Raw genomic sequence first — 24,414 nt, 5'->3', positions numbered from 1 at the left:
TTTTTATGGTCCCCATATAATTATGGTAGTTGTGATAATTATGATGCGGGTACCGTGCCACGGATACTGTTATCAAATTCCTAAATTTTAGCCTATACAAATATGTTTGATGACCCATGCAAGTGAGGAAAAGTACATCTCATCAACCAATCCAGTTATGACACCGTAATTATTACAAATTAAGCTATCTAAATTTCATGGGCTGTCTAAATTTTAACTCGTGTAAAAAAGGTTTGCACGCCCCTCCCATGCAATGATCAACTCAACAGTCAATTGGAGTCATCTAAATTGCATGTGAATAGTAAGTTCATATTTTCAACTCTTTCTGTATACATATATAAAAAAAATGCTCTCGATCAAGCTCTCCTCTTCATTTTACACCAAAGTCCATTTTCAGTGTGAATTGTCGCACCTGTGACCAATTTCACATCATCTGCTGAGCCTCTCAATTCTACATCAAACTTCTTCAACAACATTGCAAGTGCAATTGTCGACTCCAAAAGTGCAAATTGGTCCCCCACACATTTGCGAGGCCCACCTCCGAAAGGCAAGAATGCAAAATCGGCAATTATCTGCAACAATGAATAATCAAATCAGCTTTCATAAATATATATAATGGTAAATGCAAATTACATGGCATCATGGCATGGGGTGTGATTCTGATGGTCATTTTTGCAACTTCTCAACCGGTATATTCAACATATATACACTTTTGTTCCTCTTGAGTGTTGAAATCCTTCAAATGTTACTTACCATCTGGAATGCTATAAGCTATCATCCTAACCGTACCATAGCCAACAGCAGCACACTTACTGATGGGATTGTGGTGGTTAATAGACAGAAGCACTGGGCACACAGCTAGCCAAACAAACATGACTATCTAGTTGTAGAACCTTCAACAGCCTTACCAGGGAAATTGGATATTTATCAGGCAAAATTACTAGCTTAGTAGGGTTATGGGTGAAATATTGACTTGTGTTCCTTGAGCCGTTGTGTTTCTTTTTTTTCTTTTACAGTATTTATTTCCTCCTATTTTCTTGCTCTACGTATTTTTTGCAACTCTTCACAAAATTTGGTCTATTTAATTTCATAGCAGGCTGTTTAGCTAGTGCTTTAAAAGGGGAAAAAAAAGGATGGAAGAAAAGGTGACTATGTTAGCACTACTAGAAATCAATTTCTAAAACCTCAAATATCATAGCAGTTCACCAGGTTTAATAATTCTAGGACTACAATTGTCGAAACACCTCTTGGATCCAGAACCATCCAATCTTTAAATTACACTATTTGGTAAGCATAGCGTCGATACCTCTATGATGGATAATACTTTAGAAAAAATGAGGCTTGCTCAATGTGTTAACCTTAGTTATGGATGAGCAGTTGCATATGACAGGAACATTCTATATTCACGACAATTATAACCTCAGTGGTTTGCATACAAATACCATTTTGAGAACCTCAATATAAGATCTCAATTGGAGGAAGTTTAAATATTTGAGTAATGAATTTCAAGGAAATTCACTTGACGTAATCATGGTGACGACAGTGACGACACAGTGAGGCTTATCCATCAAGCATTTAATTAAGGAGTAAGAAGCAGTTGCCTTTCTTAATTGTTTATATATATACATTGTGTTCGATTGTTATTATATGGTTGATAAAGTTTCAACTGATTCAAAATAAACTTTCATGAAGTTCAACATGCAATGCCAGAAAATGTTGTTTGCTGATTTTCAGTCTCACATACACTTTTAAGGAGTTCATGATGTGATGAGCAAAGAAACATAAAAATGACGATTTCAATCGCAAATGCAAAAAATGTTGGTCTTATGTGCAGACACACTTATAACGGGTGCAGTTCTTAAAATAATGCTGTTAAATATACCTCATTTGGGTACATTGCTCCTGGGCTTCTAGCTGGATCAAAACCTGCCCAACCGTCTATCCCTTCATTCGTCTTTGGTACCAAAAATCTCTCTGGCTCAAACTCATTGGGTTTATCCCAAAAGTAAGGTGACCTGTGCAAGTTATATACCTAGAAAGATAAAAGGAAAAACAGTTCCAGATAAAATCAACACAACAGAAGAGGAGCAAGAATATCATCTGTGCAACTTCCTATGTCATTCATAAGATTATGGAGAAACAATCTTGGCTGCTCATTTGTAGCTATATAATTCAAGTAAAGGATACTTTGGGTCTTTTAAAATAAAGTAGTCACCCGTTACATCTTTCATGTTATAGTGTTTATGCATCAATTTTTGGACATCTTGGGGATACGGGAACACATGAGAATTTTTTCAAAGAAAAGAAAGAGAAAAAATTAATAACTAACAGAAATGAAAATGTCTGTGCCAGTTGGAATCTCATATCCTTCTTCATCCCCTTTGTATCCTCCTATGAAATCAACAGATTTGTTTCTGTTTAGAAACTTCCAATTAATAAACTCCTCCATGTTCGATAGCAAACAAGATAATCAAATTTTCATCAATGCCCAACAGTACCACAACAAATCAGTTCAGCACTGAAGCAGATTTAAATTCCTGTTTGTTTTTTAGCAGGAAAAGACAACTCAAAAGGCAAAGTTCTAGATAATTTGGAATGGTTGAAAATAAAATACCCGGTAATTTATCACGCTTCAATGCCCGCCTAATTAGTAGAGGTGGTTGTGGATACAGCCGGAGAGCTTCAACAATTATCAATCGTATGTACCTAGAAAAGACATATTTTTGGACTTATGTAATACTCAGATACTCTAAACAAGCTCCTTCCTTTTGTACCATTCATTTCCAGCTCAGGCAGACTAGGCACTAAGCATGCTTTAAGGTGGATATCAAAACCCCCCACTGCTTACCATACTAATGCATCAATGAGCCCTGTATTTTCCAAAATGATGGATTCATATTTGTCCATTTCTTTTGGGGGTAAATTGGCTGATATAAATGTTTTCACTGGGAACAGGCAGATCTGAGTTATATAATTTAACCAGGGCAGGAAACATCACTAAGTCTTCCTGACTTCGCAGCCACTGCGAAGCTTTACAAAAAGAAGTCTTCCCACATACACAACATAAAAGCATGGGGAGAGGATTATAAAGCCATTGTCATAAAGCATGTGAAAGTTAAATTATATGCACACCATAAAAGCGAGGAGATGAATTAACCTACTCAAGTTCCCTGATGCTTTCCATGGTAAACCTTTTCCCGCCGAGCACTGAATCAACCTCAGCTTGTGCTTTTCTCATCTTGGAAGGATTCTGCATGATACAACAAATAAAAAAATAAAAAATAATAAAATTACAGGGCCCGTAGTTCCACAGAAATTTCCCACAAAAATGTTACCTGGGCAAGAAGAAAAATTGACCACGTAAGAACAGCAGCAGTAGTTTCATGCCCAGCTATAAGCATCGTCATGAGATCATCCCGCAGCTGCTCATCACATAGTTCAGATTTCAGAAAAATAAAGGTTTTCTTCCTACTAAAAAAAGAGAAATTGGAATGAAGGTTCTTCAATTCACCTGACGATCATCCACATCAACACCTCTCATGTCTACAAGGAACCTCAACAAGCTCGCATCCTATGAACTTAGTCAAAAACCAACAATATTAAGCAAATCAGTTCTAAACTAATAAATATTTGATAAGAACTAATAAGACAACAGACCTCACCAGAAAGTGCTACAATCATATGCAAAAATGTTCTAAACAAAAGAAGGCTACTTTTTCAGTGATTGTCAGGTGGAAAAAAATGAAAAAGTAAATTCACCATCATAAGTTATTTATCACATTGGATTCCAGATGCAAAAGTTTTATTTTTTTTTATTTTTCCCGATAAAAGTGGGGCATCCCCGATTTCTATTAGAAACCATTAAAACAGATGCAAAATTCTAAATAGAAGAAAATGCGAAGAAACTAAAGTACCTCTAAAGAAGAATAGTCTCTCTGTTGAAGCTTTTCCACATCAGCTTCCTACAAAAGGCATTTACTGGGCTTAATGAAACACACCCACCCACACACACACACACAGGAGAAAAATAAAAATAAAAAGATAATGCTTTAAACAAACGGTCACATTGGAAATTTAAAATTAAAAACCTGTCATCCAATTAATCTATTATAATTTCATCAGAGAATTTCAGCTCAGAAAATTTGTGCCTGTAGGCGGTAACAAGCTTGAGACCACAAGGTATGGTACTGCTCTTGAAAAACATGTGAAAGGTTCGAATTTTCCTAGCTGATTACAAGCTTGAACTCATAATATTTCTTCTCAGATCCTTGCTTACAAAAGGTACTGAAATTCATAACAGGTCTCATGAAGTACTGGTCATTTGCTAGGGATGTTCTAGACTTCTAGTAGGAATATAAATTATCTTATTTGCATTTTAGTTTTCAATGGACCTTGATGGGACCACTGTATTACAGGAAACAAAGCCAATGCAGCCTCCAAAGGTAGCACTTCTATTGATGGGTCTCTAAAAGGAAAATCCTAAATTTCCTTAATTCAAGCAACCACTCGAGAAATATATAACCTAATTCAGAAGGTTACATGTGTGGCTGTGTTTCAGACCACAGAAGATTCAGAGTGGTTACTTATTACTTTCGTCTAGCATTGCTGAAATGATACTGGAGATTTTGAGAAACCATAAGTACCTTGGGCGCTTAAAGTAACTTACCACCCCTCTTCTCAGAAACTTTCTACAAATCATTTCAAATCCTTTTACAATAAATATTACCATGTGTACTGTACCTGTCTTGTCTCCTTTGCATTTTTTATGAGTTCATCAAGGCAGTCGTTTATCACCTTCAAATCAGCCTGAAACTTGCGTTGCCTTGGTACGATCCACCTTGCCAAAGGGAGATTCCAATAGGGTATATAAAAGGTCGATCTGTGTTCTGCTTCAAAAAGTGTTCCATACACTGCCTGATGATCAGAATAGAAAAAAAATGGTGAATAACAAGTACACCAAAAATTGGGCTCCATATTGTAAGCAACTTGTAAAATCCAGCTATAAGCTGCAGGGCTAATGACCAGTATGGCATAAGCAGGCAGCTGAATGCATATCATGCTATTCATAACCGGGCATTACTGAGATCCATAAAATATCATATTGGATTTAAAAGCATACCAGTAAGAGCCAATGCTGGTAAGATAACATAGATCAGTTATTTACCAGTATGACCTCAACTTCAACATTTTATAGGGCACTTTTATGTTCTTGGGTTGAGATTTCTTTATACATGGAAAAAGCATACAGGGCATATGTACAAATAAACTCTTTTAAATTTGGATCCATCTATGGAAAGTACCATACAACAAATGCCTGTATGATGTCTTTCTCTAATATTTTATCTGGAATTTCCATACTCATTACTCATCCAGACAAATAACTGGAAAAATGAATTAATATTTAAAATTAAGCCCGAACCTTGATGACAGGAGATTCCTTTGTTACTGAGCCAAAATCATAATTAAACACACCTAAACCAATTATGTCGAGTGCCAAGTTTGAAAACTCAGCTTCTAAATCCAGTTCGATTTCTTTTTCTCTCTCTGTAACAGTTTCAAATTTTGAAATCGTTCTCTCGGTGCATTTGGTGAACACGTTCACCATGGCTTCGAGAAATAAAGAATGGAACGCAGGTGTAATAACTGCAAACAGTAGAGTATATCACTGATCAGGTTATAACCAGTAAAATGACCTTTCTGACTTTCTTATTTCCATTTTCCTTTTTCCTTGCTCTTTGGTAGCATCAAATAAATTTATCCTAAACAATTTTGAAAGTCAACCTGGATTGACTTGGAGCCAACATTCTAAACACCTTATTTTATTTTTTTACCAAAGTGAAAGGCCTAAAGACTCAATTGCCCCACCATTGTTCATATAAAAATGTATTACATTGTCCAAACTCTAATGTGTATCCAAATCCAACCATAATTGTCAACTAAGCTACATTACTGTGTCAGGTACCTTGGAGCCACTGGCATGGGTTCTATCCTAACCAGATCTTATTTTACATAAATAAAAACAAGGCAACCAGAACCATTCCAAAACCTAAGTACAGCTCAGAAATGCAGTAGCATCGGCCCCTACTACAAAAATTCAGAAGTTTGGCTAGTACAAGTTGATCCCTTGTTATTTCCTCTAAATCTGCTTAATAATTAGTTGCTGATGCTTAAGCACCAAAATGTGGCCCAAGAAAAGTCAAAATCAGTAACATGGTACGAGAACCATTTCGGCTACCCAAACTGGTTGGTAGTGAAAGAAATTGCAACTATTGGTGTTATAGGATGCAAAAATATGGTATATGGAAGTGTTAAACCTCTTCTTCTTTGTTTCCAGGTGTCAAGGTCAGCTGGGATGAGACCTTTGCCCATTATAGGTTTGAGGATCTCGGCAAGAACTCCCTGTTATACAAGAGAGTACGAGACATAATCGCACAAAAGATGGCAAATTCAGTTATTAGCCTATTTAATCTATCACAGACCTCCAAATGATGTCCCCAGGTAACCACCATGGGAACAAGTATTTGGGTAAAAGCATTTCTTTCCAGATCACACATAGCTCGCCATTTATACATAAGACTCCAGGTTTCTCAGTGGTGGCAAAATAGAAGCATTCAGACTTAGGTATTATATACTGAATTAAATTCAGTGCTTGACCAAGGAAAAAAGGAGGGTTTTACACGGAATAAATATTTTGGCTCAACAGGACCTTTTTATAAATTTCTCCCAAATAATACATAAAAGAAAGAGTGATTCTGATTTGCAAAATGAAAATTTAATCATTAAACAAACCTTGTCATAGGAAAATGCATTCTCGCGCAGTATATACCTTGCCACAATTGGGTCTGACACCACAACAAATGATTTAGGCCCGAAAGCAAGCTTATAAACAGAGCCATGCTACAAATTTATTTACACAAAGTACTTTGAGAAACGTGGATAATTAAAATTTTTGTAATAAGAATCAATAATATACTGTAATTGTAAATGGCACTCATCATCTCTGGGGTTACTTGAAATCATCATTTCTGGGTGCTAGTTGCAACAGCAGCCAAATTGAAAGGTAAGTCAAAGCCAGAGAAAGACCACTAAAATATTATGAGGCCTTGATTTAATGGTCTTAGCTCAACTTTAGCTTACGTCCTAATTATATGATGAAAATTGTATTAATGTCATCTAAAAAAATAGAGAATTTGAACATTGCACGAGAATTCTACTTTACTGGCAAAGGTCACCTATTAAGAAGCAGGTTAACTGCAGAAAGCATGCTCAGTTAAGCAAAGTCAATTGCCCAAAGGCCTGAATGGATGGATCTTAGTTCAAGTGGGGCACTCCTTAAGAGAAACACAGGACATTTAGGATAAGCTGCATCCTTCTGAACATTTAATAGAACACACATTTGTAATCACCCTAGCCTAATGATTTAGTTGTATTAGTAAATACTACAAGAAAAGTAATATCCAGTCCGCAAACCTTAGATATATTAGATGTTATTTTCACATGTACAAAATACTACTGGATATTATTTTCACCAGAAGAAAAATTATCAAAGTTCAAAGTACAATAAGTCGCTTAAATGGCAAGTCAAATCAATCAGGTAAAATAGGATGAGACACTACAAGCACTCACAAGCCAGGGGAGAAATAAAGAGATCAGTATTTCAACTAACCGAAATCAAAGAGAGGAGAATAAAAGCTTGTCGAACAGCCTAATTAAGCCTCACAAGGCCAATTGGGTTAGGTATGACTTAAATAGAATTAAATGCGGCACAATTGCATGATAGAGTTATAATTATGCTTAACTGCACCGTGGAGGGTAATTGAGGCTTAACTGGAGGTAGTTTCGGGTTATTCATAGACAATTTTTCCAAGATTACACTCAGCATTTCATGGTACTTGCAATGAAATCACAACATTTCTTTTCAAATACACTGAAATATTGGAGGTACAGCTGATAACATGAAAAAAAAGAGAGATTAGTTTTATGTAAAAATGTATATGCCATTTAGTACAGATCGTTGGAGGTTTATGGAAGGTTTGACTTCCAAAATTTGGTTATAGCTTTCTACGAACCCAGAAAGTTGCACACACTACTCTAAATGCATGAAATGCAAGATGGTATTTTCAAATTTAATAACTTGGGCTGTGCTTAAAACAAATACAATTTGCAGGACCGTGAAATACAAATAGATGAGACAAACCTCAATAAACCAATCATAGAGAGAGAAGAAGAGAGGCCGGTCAAACAGGTCAGTCACAGCTCCTTCAGCAATGGGCATATTTCCAATACTACCCCCACTCAATAAATTCGTGAGAAGATTACTTGCTTTGTCTATTATGTTCCTCTTTTCTTTTTGTTTGTCCACACTCGTAGATTGACACCTATGGCATGATCAATGGGTTATAATGTTCAGTCCAGTAACAAAAAATGTATAAATTTGACCATCTTTTTACTCTTTTGTGTACTTTTGTTTGAGCATTCCATTGCTTAGTTGTACAGTGAGTAAATTAAATCTAGATTTGATGTATGTAGAATTTATTTACGGGTCCATACCGGCAGTAACAGTTAGTGATAAATAATATGGTAGCTTACCTATTAATTGGGTAAAATTATCTAACAGCTAAGCTAAGGTGGGTGAAGTGAACCAGAACCAATTTATTGGGTAAAATGAAAACAAAATTAGTAATTGGGGTTCCTGAAGCGGTAAAAGGAAGAAAATGGAAGCAGGGAATTGAAGAAAAGCGCACCTAATGCAGGTAAGGTTACTACGAACTGGAGAGGAGATGGGTCCAGCTTGTCCGAAATGGAGAGCTGGGCCTGGGCGGCCTCGCCCACCCAAGGCCGTTGGAAGCTGAAGTACTGTCGCTGAAGAATTCATGGAAACTTGAATTCAAGTGGAAGTGGAAACAAATCTAGTCTATTCTATTTCTGTTGTATAGTCATCTGCGCCTTCTGAATAAACAAATGTTATGTATTATCTATTGAGTGAGTCTATGGTACTATGCATATTACGATTTGGCACTGTGTTACGGCTCTATATTCGAGTTTTCAAATCTTAACGGCCGATCCGAACCGCTCATCTTGTTCTTCATATTAATATGTGTTTGGAGACCAAATTTTACATTTTTTAAAATTTTTTTTACTATTTTTAAAATTTATTGAAAATCACTGTTTTTGGATGGTCCAGAATTTTCAGATCAAGTAATTTTCTAAATATCTAAAAAAATAGTAAAAAAATTAAAAAAAATGTAAAATTTGGTCTTCAAACACATATTAATATGGAGAACAAGATGAACGGTTCGGATCGACCGTTAGAATTTGAAAAGTCAAATATAAAGTCATAACACAGTGCCAAATTGTAATATGCATAGTACCATAGACTCACTCTTATCTATTTATCTTGCACAACGTCCACCTTTATCATAAAAGTTCTTCTAGAGGCCGACCGACCGAGGGGCCCTGAGACCATATGCACATCCTCTGAGATATCTCATATTTTGCGTGACTTTGAAAAATCTCAACCGTTCAAATACGTTCTGCACGAATCTGAAAGCTCAAATAATACTGGCCCCGCGCTGTCCCCGAATGGCACCGGACACGTTGGTCACGCAAAATATGAGATATCTCAGATATGCAATGGCCCCCTGGTCCTCGAACTACTAAGTTATTTTTGAGTTTTAGATGCGGACCGTTTCATCTATTAAGTAAATATATCAAAGAAATTAAATGTATTAAAATTTATTTTACTGCTTTATTTTTATAATAAATTAATTTATAAATTTTACATTTTAACCTATAATGAGTTAAAGATTGATTTCAACGATTTTTAATTTGATAGATTTTGAAGTTAAATTCATAAAAAACTTGATAAGTTTAAGAACACTGGTTCTACTCCTAATAGTTGGGCTATGATGCTTTATGAAGAGTCTTCTCAGAAGCGAAATCAAACCTTCAAACTATGAGAATCAAACGAATGAAAATCAATCATATAAAAATTTTATACTACAAATAAACATTCAATTTTACAATGACACATAGCATTTTATTCTAAACTATACACAAAATAATGTATATACACAAAATAATTGAAAATAAATAGGGGTCAATACCTTCAAGTTGCATTGGACGGGTTGCGGGCAGATAAAAACAGACATGGAAACTCGGGTCGGGGTACAGTGTAACTAAGAGAGCCATTCCATTTGACCCCATATGTTATTAATATCTTCGCCACTAGTCATATGTTTTCAGATTTCAAATAGTTGGTTAAAATCGTTTCAACGTGATATTCATATGAAAAGGTACTTGGAGATCAAATTTTACTATTCATCTGTTTTAGAATTATTTTACTATTTTTTTAAATAGGTTGTAAAAATCCATATTTTTGAATGGTCCATAAACTTCTAGATTCATACCTTTTTTTACCTATCAAAAATAAAATGATAGTAAAGTTTCTAAAAAAAATGTAAAATTTGTTTTCTAAACACATTTTTATATAGATTGAACGGTTCAAATCAACTATTTTAAAAAGTAAATTAAAGAGGGCCTGGCCTTCATGATTTTTACTTGCGATTTTTGATGCGTTAGATTACTTTAAAAAGCGTACAGTTCGCTATCTAAGATAAGCTAAGTTTGCACTGAAATTTTACTCCAGTCTACAGAGGTCCATTTTCCTTATAAATATTTACTCATAAAACTTTAAATACCCACAGGTGATGTATAAATACTTGATTGTGTAAATGTTATTATTAATCATTGCACGATCAAATAATTATTGGAAAAAAACAATGTGTTTGGAATATAATAAGCACTGAAGCTATAAATATCAAACATTATAGATATTAACAATTGTTAGTTTTTGTATAAATATCCCTATACAAATAATTATAACACTATTATTGTGTATGTACATTGTAACAAAAATATATTATAAAAAATTAAAAAAATTATATAAAATAACATATTTTTATAAAAAATTATATTAAGAACAAATAACATTTCTTAAATAATATCTACACATAAATAACTTTTATTAAATAACATATTAAATGACATTTACACATAACATATTAAATGACATTTACACACAAATAATATTCCTTAAATGATATCTAAAAAATCGAAAGAAATATGATACAATTTTCATGTAAAGAGTAGGTGTGGTGGGTGTGTTCATCACTGGTATATTGGGTCGATACTTATCAAACCTAGATCTAGATCATTAGAAAACAGCCAAACAGGTCTTATGATACTAAAGCGAACAAAATATCACATACTCACGTATTAGAGGTTGGACAAGCTAGAGGTCATTGGGTATACCGACTTTGATTTTGGAGGATATCAATATAGCATGAAATCTACATCCGGTTACATCTTTATGTTAGCTGGAGGAGTTATTTCATAAAAAAGTGCTAAACAGTTACTTATAACATCTTCCACAATGGCTGCATAATTCATTGAATGTCATGAGGCATCAAATCATGGTGTATGCATGACTACGCAATTTTGTCAATAGGTTGCGTATAATGGAATCTATTGAGGGACTACTAAATTTTTTTATGACAACAATTCAGCCGTGTTATACGCAAATAACAACCGAAGTTCGTTAAAGTTTAAGTACATTGACATGAAGTTTTTGATTGTAAAGAAAGAGTACAAAATGTTCAGTTATCCATAGAACATATAAGGACACACTCCATGTTAGCGGATCCACTTACTAAATGATTACCATCTAACAAGTTTGAAGAGCATGTTGCTCATACAAGTATAATTTATGTTAGAAAAATTCAGTTTTAGTGAGAATCTGTTATTTGTATGATGTTCTATTTACTTATTGTAATTATGGATATATAATTTGTGACATTGAACAAGTTTTATGTTATATACATCGTTATGCAAAAGGGCTATTGTTTCCATTCTGTCTCTATTTTAATTTGATCTTAATTTTGAATGTGTTTTTCAAATGACTTATTTGGTTATGCATTTCATAACAAGTTTATAAAATTCAGTTTCAAGATTTTAAGTGGGAGACCTAGTTAGAAATTGGCATGAGAAAATTACAATTGCGTGTAATTTCTATGCTACATATCTACATCATTAATCATGTTATTTAGTTATATTAATACTGTGATTATTGATGGTTTAGTTACGACTGAAAGAAATGTGACAAAAGCTATTTTAGTTCTTTGCTAATGTAATTAATGGACATAATTGGTTTGGTAAAACATAAGGATAATAGCATGTTGGTAATACATAATTAAAATAGTATGTGTTACGTTACGAAACTTTCACAATTAATTTTTAATGATTTAAAGGCAAGAATCGAAAATCGTGCTAACAAAATGGAAGTTTAAACCTTAATTAAGGTTCCCCTAAATAAGTAAGCTAAGTGTGAATCGAAACTGAGTCGAAATTTCAAAGTTCTGAACCTTTATAGGTCCAGTGCATCCGCACTGGTGGTGAGTGCGGGTGACTGACCCGCACTGGATTCTATTTTTCTTGAGTTGTTTTCTGAATTTCTTCTCAGTGCGTCCGCACTGAGAAATTTTGTATTGACTGAATTTTCCAGAATGAGACTAACTACTGAGTGCGTACGCACTGGAGTATTCTTCTGTGTTGATTGAATTTCTTTCCAAAATCCGTCTAAGGACTGAGTGCGGGTGACCGACCTGCAGTGAAATTGAGTGTGTCCGCATTACGCTCAAACATTTCCTTGTTCAGTGCCATTTTCATGAAAATTTGACTAAGTACTGAGTGCGTCCGCACTGGGGTATTCTTTTATGTGTTTTCCAAGCTGTCGAAATTCTGCTAAGTGTTGAGTGCGGGTGATTGACCCGCACTGAAAATGAGTGCGTCCGCACTTGTGTATATTTCTGTGTATTTTCAACTGCTGAAAATATGTTCTAAGTGCTGAGTGCGGGTGGCCGACCCGCACTGAATTGAGTGCGTCCGCACTCAGGGTATCTTTTCATAAAAGCCCAAAATTTCTTTCTTTCTCTCTTCCCCTCCGCCCCTTTCCCCATTATTTTGTGATTTTCGCCAAGAGAGAAGAAAAAGAGCGTGAGAGCTTCCTTTCCCTCTCAAGCCCCCGATTGTTGCGAGAAATCAAAGCTGGAACCGAGTAAGCGCCCGTGGATCTCTCCTAGCTCTCCTATTCGGTATTTCTTTCTCTTTCTGTTTCTTTCTAAAATCTTAGATTTCTCAATTTCTCGATTTCTCAGGTTTTCGTTTTAAACCCGAGATTTGAGTTCGAATTGCTTGTAAACTAGCTCCTTGAGCTTCTTTGACCATTTGTTTACCGATTCTTTCCCGATTTCCTTCCGATTTGTGGATTCTGATTTCTAGGGTTTCGTGCCAAAACTGAAATCGGGCACAATCGTGAATTGATTTGTTTAACCCAACCAATTAGACTTGTAATCGGTAGGGTTGCCCCTTGATCTTGAATTTCTAGAATGTTTAACGGTTAATTTGAGGTTTTGACCAAATTAGGGTTTAACCAATCGGTAAATTAAATTGTTCCGAGCACCAAAGTAGTGAAACGGTGAATGGATTGCTACCTAATTGGAATTGTATATGGTCAAGAGGACCTAGAGGTAAATGTATGAGATTGTTGGTAAGAAAAGAGAAATCAAAAGAATTGATACCAAAAGCATAGGAATTGATTAAAGAAGGTATAAGCCCTAGAAGTAACTCGAGTAAACCTCTCGAAACCTAGTATACGTGTAATATAGGTGTAGGCTCGGTCGAGAAAGACGTTGCAAGGCAATTCGAGACGTCCGATCCTTAATTAAGCGGTACGCTCGTCGTATTCAGGTGCGGGATTCTTGGACTTGTTTGATACTTTATTTTCAGGAATTAAACTGTGTATTCGTTTGTCATGTTGAATATCATTGATTGCATCATTGAATTGTGTAAAGCATTTGCATAGCCTAATCAAATTAAACTCGAATTGATGTGACTTGAGTGATTTGAATGCTGGTATGGTTGTAGGTTGTGTCGATCTATTATGATCTGATTTGATTGAAAGTCACCACGATTTGATATGTACGTGAATGGATTTACAAAGTTAAGCACTTGGATCCAATGAATTTGCAAAGTCGGGCTGTATGCTGGCTTTGATTCCCAGGATCCTAATGGCCTTAGGTGAACGACCCTCAATGTTTCCCAGTACCGGTTGGGACGAGGGAGGGTGATTATGTTATGATGTGTGAATTGGAATCGTGGGTGACTAGTGTGTAACGTCTATGGCTCGATGGCATTCTCCTACGTGTTAATGCATTTGGAAGGTCAATTGAATATTACAAATATTGGAAACGATTCTAAAGAGGATTTTCTTTATGTGACTTGAACCAGACCTTAATAAACGGTTAAGCCAAGCAATTGCAGATGGGTGTCAGATAAAGGGTCCAGCTCGGTGGGCCATGTGTAGGTGTCAGTAACCCTACAAATGTGGGTTTGATAAAGGGTCCAGCTCGAAAGAACATCTGTAGTTGCTACAAGCCCTAATGAATCGAGTTAAGCCAAAATATATGTTGTGTTTGAAATTCATCTTGGAAATTCCGTTAACTGTGGTTCAAATTGGATTAATTGTTGTCGAGCATTGGCATTCTGTTATTTATGAATATATATCTGTTTGAACTGTTTTGGTTTGGGTTTCATTTTTTAATATGGAGTTTGATTGCAAGTCCAATAGTCTAAACTGTGGCAAATTCGCACTGAGAATTTATTCTCACCACCACCCTTTGGGCTATTGTACAGGTACTGGTGCGACTGATTCCGGAGAGGCACGCGAGTAGTAGGCCTTAGTAGTTTACCATCTTATGACCCTAGATATATTTTGTTGTATAGTTTTAGGATAGGCCTCATGGTTGGTATTCGGATGAGATACTTTTGTTGTATTATATTCTGACCAGACTGTGTACTCTGATCATATATTAGAAACTTGCTTTATATTACTTGTTGTTTTGTTTGAATTGTTAATTGCCTTGTAAGCATACACGGCGTTGTATGCTTACGGCGGGGGACTGTTGCGACCCGTGGCCGCGGGGTGTGACAGTATGACATATTGCTCAAGTGAGAGTTTGTTGAATCATATATTCAACGTTGAGCATATATGTAATATAATTATTGATAAATTACTATCATATATGATTGCCACAATTAATGATCTAATATGAAATTAAGATATTAGGCAATCTATGTATTCAATAAGGTGTGGTCCATAAATGTGTAGAACAATTTAGGCAAATATCAAATTATTGATGGACTAATTATGATATTTGCAAATTCAAAAAATTGCCTATTCAGAGAATCTGTGCAGCCCACGCATAATCTAGTAGTGCACCCCCTTATATAAGAATAGGTCCCCAAAGCACAAAATAATGAACAACTCAGATTTTTGAACAACAATTATTTTAGACAGAATCTGAGAGTCTTCTCCTTTCTTCCATTATCAAAGAACTAAGAAGAGAAATCCATTAGAAAAATTGGAGATGATTTCTTAAGGGCACATCTTGTTGTCTTAGAAGACTTAATCCACGATTATACGACGTAGCGGCGAGAAGGGCTTCTTGTTATTGAAGACTTGTCTCGTGCTCACGGAGACGGCTCTTCACACTTGAGGATTCCATGACCAACGTTATAGAATCAGGTATTGTATTCTGCACTTATAATTATATATATTTTATGAGTTGGCTTGGGCATAGAACGGTACATAGATTAAGGTGGGAAACTGTTTCTCCTTTCCCGAGATATAAGTATTTCATCTCTAGATGAGATGTAATTGTTTGATTTCTAAATAAAACATAATTATTTGACCTTTATGATTTTTCAACTGGTATGTATCTAAATAAATTTAGACTTCTATACGTAAAAAACATAAAAAAAGATGTATAGAATTAGAATATTTGATCGGAAGACTGATATTCAATCTGAAATTTTATCTTTTAATCAAAACCGTTAACAGATTATAACATCTACGTGCATATTATGAAGATAGCTAAGGAGATGAAATTCCGATAATACTATTAGGGAGTCCCTAACAAGCATTATAAGTTAGTCGTTGTTAAAAAAAAAAAAGAATCCTTTCCCTTCAAATTAGAGCCCCTAACAAGCCTAACAAGTCACCAATATTCTATCTTTAAACCTAAGTACATCCTCCTAACGAGATGAACCAATTTGGTATCTTTATGATATATATACAATTAATAATCCATTTACCCAATCCAATTCCATAATTAAGAAGCCACTGGACATTCGGTATAGAAATGATTTCTAAATTCCGGCCAAGCACAAAAGTTATATCACTTTATTATCCTTTTTCTAGCAAATTATTTTTCTTTGTACTAATTGAAGAAAGACCTTAATTTTCAAGATAAATTTAATTTAACACTGCATGTAATATTGAACTCGTTACTTTTAAGTTTTAACACACCAAATCCTAGCCATTTATATTAAAAATGACCATTAAATTGTCTTCGAAATTATACCTCCTTTTAGCATTCCTGGATTCCAGTGTTTATATATACTTGGTATAAACGTGTCAAAACAACAAATTTGATATAAATTGGAATCGGCATATTGATTATATATATGATGATTGAAATTAATGGCTCAGATTGAACTAGATTGGAACTATAATCTACTTTCAATTAACTATAAAAAAAATTCCAGCACCTCATGTTAGCATCCCAAAAATATTTATACTAATAAGTTATTTGAATAAATTGCTTATATCCTTTTCATTCTCTAATGATCGTAATAAAATTCAACTAATTGAAATGCTTCGACTCATTTATTTTCTAATTCCTTCACAGAATTAAACCGAGGAATTATAGTAATTAATACTTGAAAAAGCAGGTGTGTGACGTATGTCCGATGGATGCATGCTCTAAACCGTCTAATTTACTTCATAATTCCTATGCACTTAATTCATGTGAATATTAAAACGGCGTGCACAAATCATAAAGGGAATCAGAGGTTTGATACCGATTCTTATGACATTGTAGATTTCTTTTATAAGAAATCGATGGTCCATCACTTTTATCAAAATAAAAATAAAAATAAAAATAAAAATAAAGCGAATGTTTCATCCCGCTTCCGTTATACTTGTAGTGCGTGAATGAATCTGTTACGAATTTGGGTAAATAATATCAGTGAGTTTTCGTGCACGATAGATATAAATTTGGGCCGGGGCGATCGAAGAACTGGTCGGATGGAAAACGGCACGTCTCCCTTCGATTCTAACAGGAACCGATCGATAATCCAACCCACCTGTTGTATTCCTGAAATTGTGCGATTTGGCAGATTCTGGTACCAACGTTCCTGCAGTAATTAGTTAGTTTATGTAACAATTTATTAAAGCCACTATCTAGCTAGGCCAGATATGGAAAGGAAGGTTGGTAACCATCGTCTGTCTCCTGCTCCTACTCCTTCCCAAGTTTAATTAACTTAATTTCTCATGAATTAATTAAGCATGCAGATGCATTCAACAAAAATAGTTAATTAGTTCCTCTCCATTTATGGTTAATCTTGTTATATAGTCTTCGAACAGGAGAAGAATTAAGATAAAAACTGTGTCTGTGTGCCCAACAAACTTCTAATTAACAACTGATTAAAACAAACGGCAATTAACTATATATATGTCACCAAGTAACTGCCTACAAGCTCCTCTTTATTATAACACTCCACTGTATTTGTAGCACAATCCAATTCAAGTAAATAAAGGCACAATAAATTAAATTTGGTATGGCTAATTTGGTTACTTGCATAGCTCTACTGCTCACTCTGTTTGTATTCTCTAAAGCTAAAGAAGCCCCAACATATGATGTCCCAGCCGTGTTTGTCTTTGGCGACTCGACTGTTGATACTGGTAACAACAATAAGCTGGTAACAGTGGTCAAGGCCAACTTCCCACCATATGGTGAAGCGTTCTTTAACAAGAAAGCAACTGGCCGTTTCTCTGATGGAAAACTTGTCCCTGACTACGTCGTATCAGCACTAAATCTCTCTGACTCACTCCCGCCCTATGCCGGGCACAAAGTCACAGCCAATGATTTTGGTGTGTGCTTTGCATCGGCCGGGACTGGTTTGGATGATGAGACAGCTACCAGGTTCAATGTACATACACTTGCTCAACAAGTCGAGGAGTTAAGGTTATATGTCGGCAACATGACTGCTTTGAAAGGAGAGGCAGAAACACACGAATTCCTCAAGAAATCTCTGTTTATTACCAGCGTAGGATCAAATGACATAATGATTAGCTACAATCTTTTCTTGGACAGGCGGACTAGATATACACTACCACAATACCATGCATTCCTCCTTGACCGACATAAGGCCTTCCTTCAGGTATTATGAATCCTATTACAGTTAGCTTAACATAACAAAATTATTATGTTTAGTCATAAATTCACAATGGGCTTATATCAAATCTTGTATTAATTCCACAGCAATTGTATGAATTGGGAGCAAGGAATTTTCTCGTGACAGGTCTACCACCAATAGGATGTTTACCGATACAATTGACCCTTGAGTCTTTGAAGAAAAGCATAATTCCGGGCATGCCAGCTGCTCGATTCCCCAACAAGTGCATTCAAGATCAAAACAATGCGGCAGCAAGCTATAACAAAAAGCTTCAGCAGATGATCCAAGAGCTTCTGATGAAGTTCAATTCTAAGGAAAGAACTAGAGTTGTTTATCTCGATAACTATAACCGTCTCCTTGACATGTCTAACAATCCTAAAAAATACGGTAAATCGAAATGACCATTGTGTATCCTTCAAATTATTTCATTTTATTTCTGACTGTGGATCTTTGTGACCAATGTATTGTGCTGATTGGGAAATGTAATGGTATAGTAGTAAAGACATTGATACTTGCCAGAGATAAATTTTTCAAATTACTCATTTGTGTTTCTTTCTCCTTTCAGGATTTACTGAAACAAAAAGGGGCTGTTGCGGTTCAGGGTTGGTAGAAATGGGGCCACTATGCAACTCCCTAGACTTGATGTGCTCAAATCCTTCCCAGTACATGTTCTTTGATTCTGTTCATGGTACGCAGGCCACATACAAAGTCGTTGCGGAAGATGTCATGAAAGTTGTGCATGCTATGTTGGCAAACTAGTCATGCCATTAGCTCTGTAGTCTGTACTCTGTAGTATAGCTCTGTAAATTTTACAACTTTATTGCACCACAAAAATATTTTGATTCTTTTGTACAAACTGGAAATATACACTAACTAAAAGTGTAAATTTATTCTTTTATTTACAAGGAAATGCAAATGGGGCCATAAAATCGGCTTTTACTGTAGCTTCCGTTTATCTTAAAAAAAAATCATTATTTTTTAATGTGCAAGAGAACAGATTACATTTGTAAGAAATTAAACAGAAGAACTAGTATCTGTAAGTTTGTAATGTTAGTTCAAAAAAATGTTTGGTTTAGATTTCTGTGACGGGAAGGAGGATTGTTAGCATCATGGGAACTTGTATAGAGAAGAAATTTAGGTGAACAAAAAAATGAGCATTCCCGACCCTGAGTTCGGGTCAGAAATGCGAGGTCGCCGATCAGTTTATTTTGCTTATTGTCAGGAACTCTTGTGTAGTCTTCCATCGGATCAATATCTATTTCTAAAATCCAAACAATATTTTTAAAATCCAAACAATCCAATATGATGTCCATATAAATATGATCAAATTTTATATTTTTTATAATTTTTTTACTATTTGTTTTAGATAGGTGGAAAACAATTCATCTAAACATACAATAAATAAATTCTAAAAGATGTAACATTTAGGTACATTTTCATATGAAAATTATGTTGAATAGTTCAGATTGATTATTTAAATTTTGAATACGAAAATATTAATTTGTAGTACGGATCAATTTTAGGAGTGCAAATGAATCAGATAATATCCGACCATATCCAGATTAGTATCCGAAAATTTGATACGGATATCAGATATCTGAATATCCGTGCGGATACGGATACATATATGATTTTGATTTTTAATCATCCGTATCCAAATAGTAAATATATACTATGAGGAGAGATCAAGTTACACCAATTTTTGAGTTACAACAAGTTATCACAACCATTTTCTATATTTTCAAAGTCCAAATTGTTGATCCAAACTGTTAGATGTGATATCTACAATAAAATGTGCTTGGAGACCAAATTTTACATTTTTTTGAATTTTTCTACTATTTATTAAGATGGGTACAAAAACTAGTCAAATTCAGACTATTGAATTTTGTACCCATCTTAATAAATAGTAAAAAAAAATTCAAAAAATGTAAAAGTCTCCAAGCACATTTTATTGTAGAGATCACATCTAACGGTTTGGATCGACGATTTGGACTTTGAAAATATAAAAAATAGTTGTGGTAACTTGATCCCTCCTCATATACTATATAGTTTAATATATATTATGAAAATATTTATGTATATATCTACAAATATTTAATATCCGATCCGTATCCATACGTATCCGAAAAATAAACTATCCGATTTGTATCCGATCATTTTGCACCCCTACAATCTACATTACGGGTAGTCCCATAGTCTCACTCTTCTTCCTCAGCTTAATAGGCTCTCTTGTGCTCTCGTCTCAAGTAAAGGATTCCTTTGTTAATTTTTTTTTTGAAAAAGTGAGTATAATTCCACCAATTTCATTAGAAATCAAGCATGTTGCTCCCAACTCCAAATAACTGGAGGAAGGAAATTTTTAATTAAATAAATTTCATTAGGATTCCTTTGTTAATGATGATCCCTGAACTTGATCTATTTTATTTCTCAAAGTCGTCTAATTTGAGCCCATGTCAGCCCAAATCTATTCAAGTCCTGCAAGGCCCGACCAGATGTGGAGAGAAACCAATACCAAATCATAACCTATCTTTTACAATTGATTACTCGCAGAGCATTTTTATCCGAAATTTTTATTCATATCCTCAAGAAAAGAAAAATACAAATCTGCTTTCATTTTTTTTAGAACTACCCTTGTCATTGGCTTTCCAACCATTGTATTCCTAGAGTTCAAATGATGAATTCAAACTATTTAAACCGATCTACTTTATGAGTGGTGCACTTACATATAAAATTTGTAATTTTTCGAACTTATTTAATATTAAGTCAAGCGGTTAAATGTGATAGTTTTTAATGTTAATTTTAATATATTTATTTTTTTATCATTTTTTACCACTTGACTTGGTATTGAAAAACATCGAAAAATTATAAATTTTACATGCATGCACATCACTTACGATATAAATCATGTTGAACTGTTTCGATTTGTCATTTAAAATCTATATGATAAATTTTGAAGTTAGTGACAGATACTATCAATGTCACACGGACACGGTACCTGGACTTAGTAGTTTATGATAAAAATCATTTATCCAATATTCTATATAGTTTTTTAATTAGTAATTCATGACACAATTAATTTATATAACAGTTTATTTCGTTTTATTTAATTAATAATTTATTTTCTTTGAAATAATGGGTTCAAAAATTATAATTCTTATATTTTATGATATTATGTGCATGATGTATTTAATATTTTTTTCATTTCTTATATTTTTAGATTAAATTACATAAGTTATCATTTATTCAATAATTATTCATTATACATTTTATTACATGTTATCTTATGGTACAGATAAAGGTAAAATATAAGTAAAATTAATTTTATACGAGTATGTGTATAAATATTGATACCCCTAAGATCATAGTCAGAGAATATGAGATAGAACTGTGAGCTGTCTATGTTTTCAGAGCTCATTCATCTTGCTGAAGCAAAGCGAGGCTCACTCTAGTGCGATTGAATTACGTTCTTCCTGCGACTCCTAAAGCCACAGGAGCAACACACAAAAAAGGAAGAAAAAAAATATGTGTTCAATAGCGATTGCGAAAAATAAAGTAGGGCCCTAATTACAAGAAGCTTCGTGCATTTTATTTCAGACTGGATTGGTCCGAATCTTAAAACAGTGATTTGTGGTTCTAAAAATATTAGTAAACAAATTTTTTTTTAAAATGCTAAATTTAGTCTGCAAGTATATTTTATATGAAATCTTGTTAAGAGACTATGATCGGCCATTTGAACTTTGTAAAGAGAGATATAAAATATGATGCATGATGAAGCATGAAAGATATGAGGAATTTGAACCTGCCACTTCTGAAAATTCGGGTGATAATTTTAAATTATCTTTATAGTTTGCTTTAAAAAATAATAAAGTACATTATTTACTAAAATTTTGACAAAAATTAAAATAAATGACAATTGACCTGCAATGAGTAAATCTACCATGTGCTGACTTTTTTTTTTTCTTACCCACCTATAAAACTTTCTCCCACTTCCGGCAACTAAATTATTTATTGTCTATTAATTGCTTTGTTGGTTAGTTTTGTTCCTTGAAATTCGATGAAACAAAAATATTATCTGAGGAATAAGGGCGGGTAACAAACTGTTTCTCTATGATGTATTTATTTAATTAAATCATTAAATCAGCAATATTGAGGACGGCATTACATAACAAATCACTTTCAAAATAAACGGATAAAGACCAATCAAAGATCAAACAAAGAACAAGTTATGATTAGCACGTATTTTTTTTTTTTTTTTTATGAACCTATACATGTTCTCCATAATTTGTAATAGGCCCTAGAATTTTTTTTAAAAACCATAAATAAAAAATAATATTTTATCAAACCAACTTGATTGCTTTGGTTTTTACAAAAATCATAAGAACCGAAATGTCATTTTGGTCCGGAATTTTTTTTTGGGGACCGAAATGCCACTTTGGTCCTAGACATTTTCACAAATTTCAATAAAAAATTATGGTTAAACTTGTGAAAACACTTCGGACCGAAATAACATTTCAGTCCTGAAGAAAAAAAAAATTTCAGTACCGAAATGTCATTTTGATTCTTATGTGTTTTGTAAAAAAAAAAGCAATCAAGTTGGCTTGATAAAATATTATTTCTTATTTATGGTTTTTAAAAAAAAATTCTAGGTCCTACGTATACAAAAGATTGTCTTAAAAAAGGATATATGACTGCTTCTTTTCGACAACATGCCCTGTTTATATGATAAAGGACAACAAATTAAAAAGGGAGAATTTCATATATACCACTCAAAAACTGTGAAATTACGTATTTACCGTCCAAATTTCTAAAATTATGTATTTACCATCTAAAAATCTAATAACTCACATATTTACCCAATTAATCAAAAAATGAGATTAATTAAATTTAAGATTATATAAAATATAATTAATAAGTTATTTAGTCTCTTGTCCTTCTTTGTCCCCTTCCTCTTTTGCACACAGATTTTTCTCCCGCCTTTTTTGACGTAACTTCCCATTTTTACTTAAACTCTCTCCTCATCTCGTCTCTCCCACTTAAACTCGGAGAGAAGGGGTAGTATACTTGATATAAGGATTCCAACACCAACTTGATTGTCTAAAATCAAGGTAATCACTTCAACTTTTTCAGTTGAATTTGATGCTGATATCGTAACTGTTATCAAAGTAATAATTGAGTTTGAGAATTTGTGTTTTGTTACTGACTCAATTTGGAATATCTATTTTTAATATTTTATTTGGGTATAAAGGAGAACGGTTCTAAGGAAAGAAAGAGAGTGTGCTAAGTTAATTATTGATTAATTATAACTTTAAGAAAATTAAACATAATTAATCTGAGTTTTGGGTATATTTGATATATACTAAAATTATATTGGGTAAATATGTGAGTTATTAGGTTTTTAAATGGTAAATATGTAATTACAAAAATTTGAATGGTAAATACGTAATTTCATAGTTTTTGAGTGGTATCTCCCAATTAAAAAATATTATAAACCTATACATGTTGTCCATGATTTGTAATAGGCTGTACGCGTATACTAAAGAATGCCTTGAAAAATTATGAAAGATCGTTTAATCGAATGTCAATTAAATAAAAGGGGCTTTTGATCTGGTCCATTTTTGCTCTTTCAATTTAATGTCATTTGATATGTCGTTTAATTATGTGCAAATTTTAGTACTTATGAAATGATGATAACATTAGAGACAGTACAACGTACTGATCCTGCAATTAACTATTTCGTAAGATATTAGGTATATATTTTTTTTGAGAAATATTAAGTTACAAGTAAAAAGAATTGGACTCCATGTTATCGGAGAAAATTGGGGTTTTGATAACAATTAAAGAAACAGTTTAGAGAAAGAGCGAACGTTAAGTAAGCATAAAGACGAAAGATGTTTAACTTTAACACCTGATGAGGGATATAAGCAGTTTAAAATATGCTCATAGTTGAGTTCTTACTCAAAATTCTAAATAAATAATGTTACCCGATTAATGAAATAGAAACCTGACTCATAATTTTCCTAAAAATATATATGTACCCATAGTTGTCTAAGATATATG

At 33.8% G+C, this 24,414-nt stretch overlaps 2 protein-coding genes across 2 annotated transcripts; one reads left to right on the top strand and one right to left on the bottom strand.

Moving 5' to 3' along the window:
* Nucleotides 1–123: 123 nt before the first annotated feature.
* Nucleotides 124–8,981, bottom strand: CYP97B3 (cytochrome P450, family 97, subfamily B, polypeptide 3). Its single transcript, XM_078310588.1, has 14 exons — nt 8,745–8,981; nt 8,198–8,378; nt 6,790–6,897; nt 6,315–6,399; nt 5,420–5,643; nt 4,741–4,914; nt 3,915–3,962; nt 3,512–3,571; nt 3,336–3,422; nt 3,162–3,250; nt 2,615–2,706; nt 2,330–2,391; nt 1,883–2,032; nt 124–572 (listed from the first exon to the last, which is right to left on the bottom strand). The coding sequence occupies exons 1-14, from the start codon at nt 8,873–8,875 to the stop codon at nt 357–359; spliced, it is 1,707 nt and encodes a 568-aa protein (XP_078166714.1). The 5' UTR covers nt 8,876–8,981; the 3' UTR covers nt 124–356.
* Nucleotides 8,982–17,547: 8,566 nt separating this feature from the next.
* Nucleotides 17,548–19,225, top strand: LOC144562254 (GDSL esterase/lipase At2g40250-like). Its single transcript, XM_078311443.1, has 3 exons — nt 17,548–18,342; nt 18,444–18,744; nt 18,923–19,225. Exons 1-3 carry the CDS (start codon nt 17,740–17,742, stop codon nt 19,114–19,116), a joined length of 1,098 nt encoding a protein of 365 aa, XP_078167569.1. The 5' UTR covers nt 17,548–17,739; the 3' UTR covers nt 19,117–19,225.
* The last annotated feature ends 5,189 nt before the right edge of the window (nt 19,226–24,414 follow it).

The sequence above is a fragment of the Carex rostrata genome, chromosome 11 (assembly GCF_964058835.1).
Source record: "Carex rostrata chromosome 11, lpCarRost1.2, whole genome shotgun sequence".
Lineage (NCBI taxonomy): Eukaryota > Viridiplantae > Streptophyta > Magnoliopsida > Poales > Cyperaceae > Carex > Carex rostrata.
Note: the sequence above shows the minus strand (reverse complement) of the source record. Positions and strands in the feature narration are given on the sequence as shown.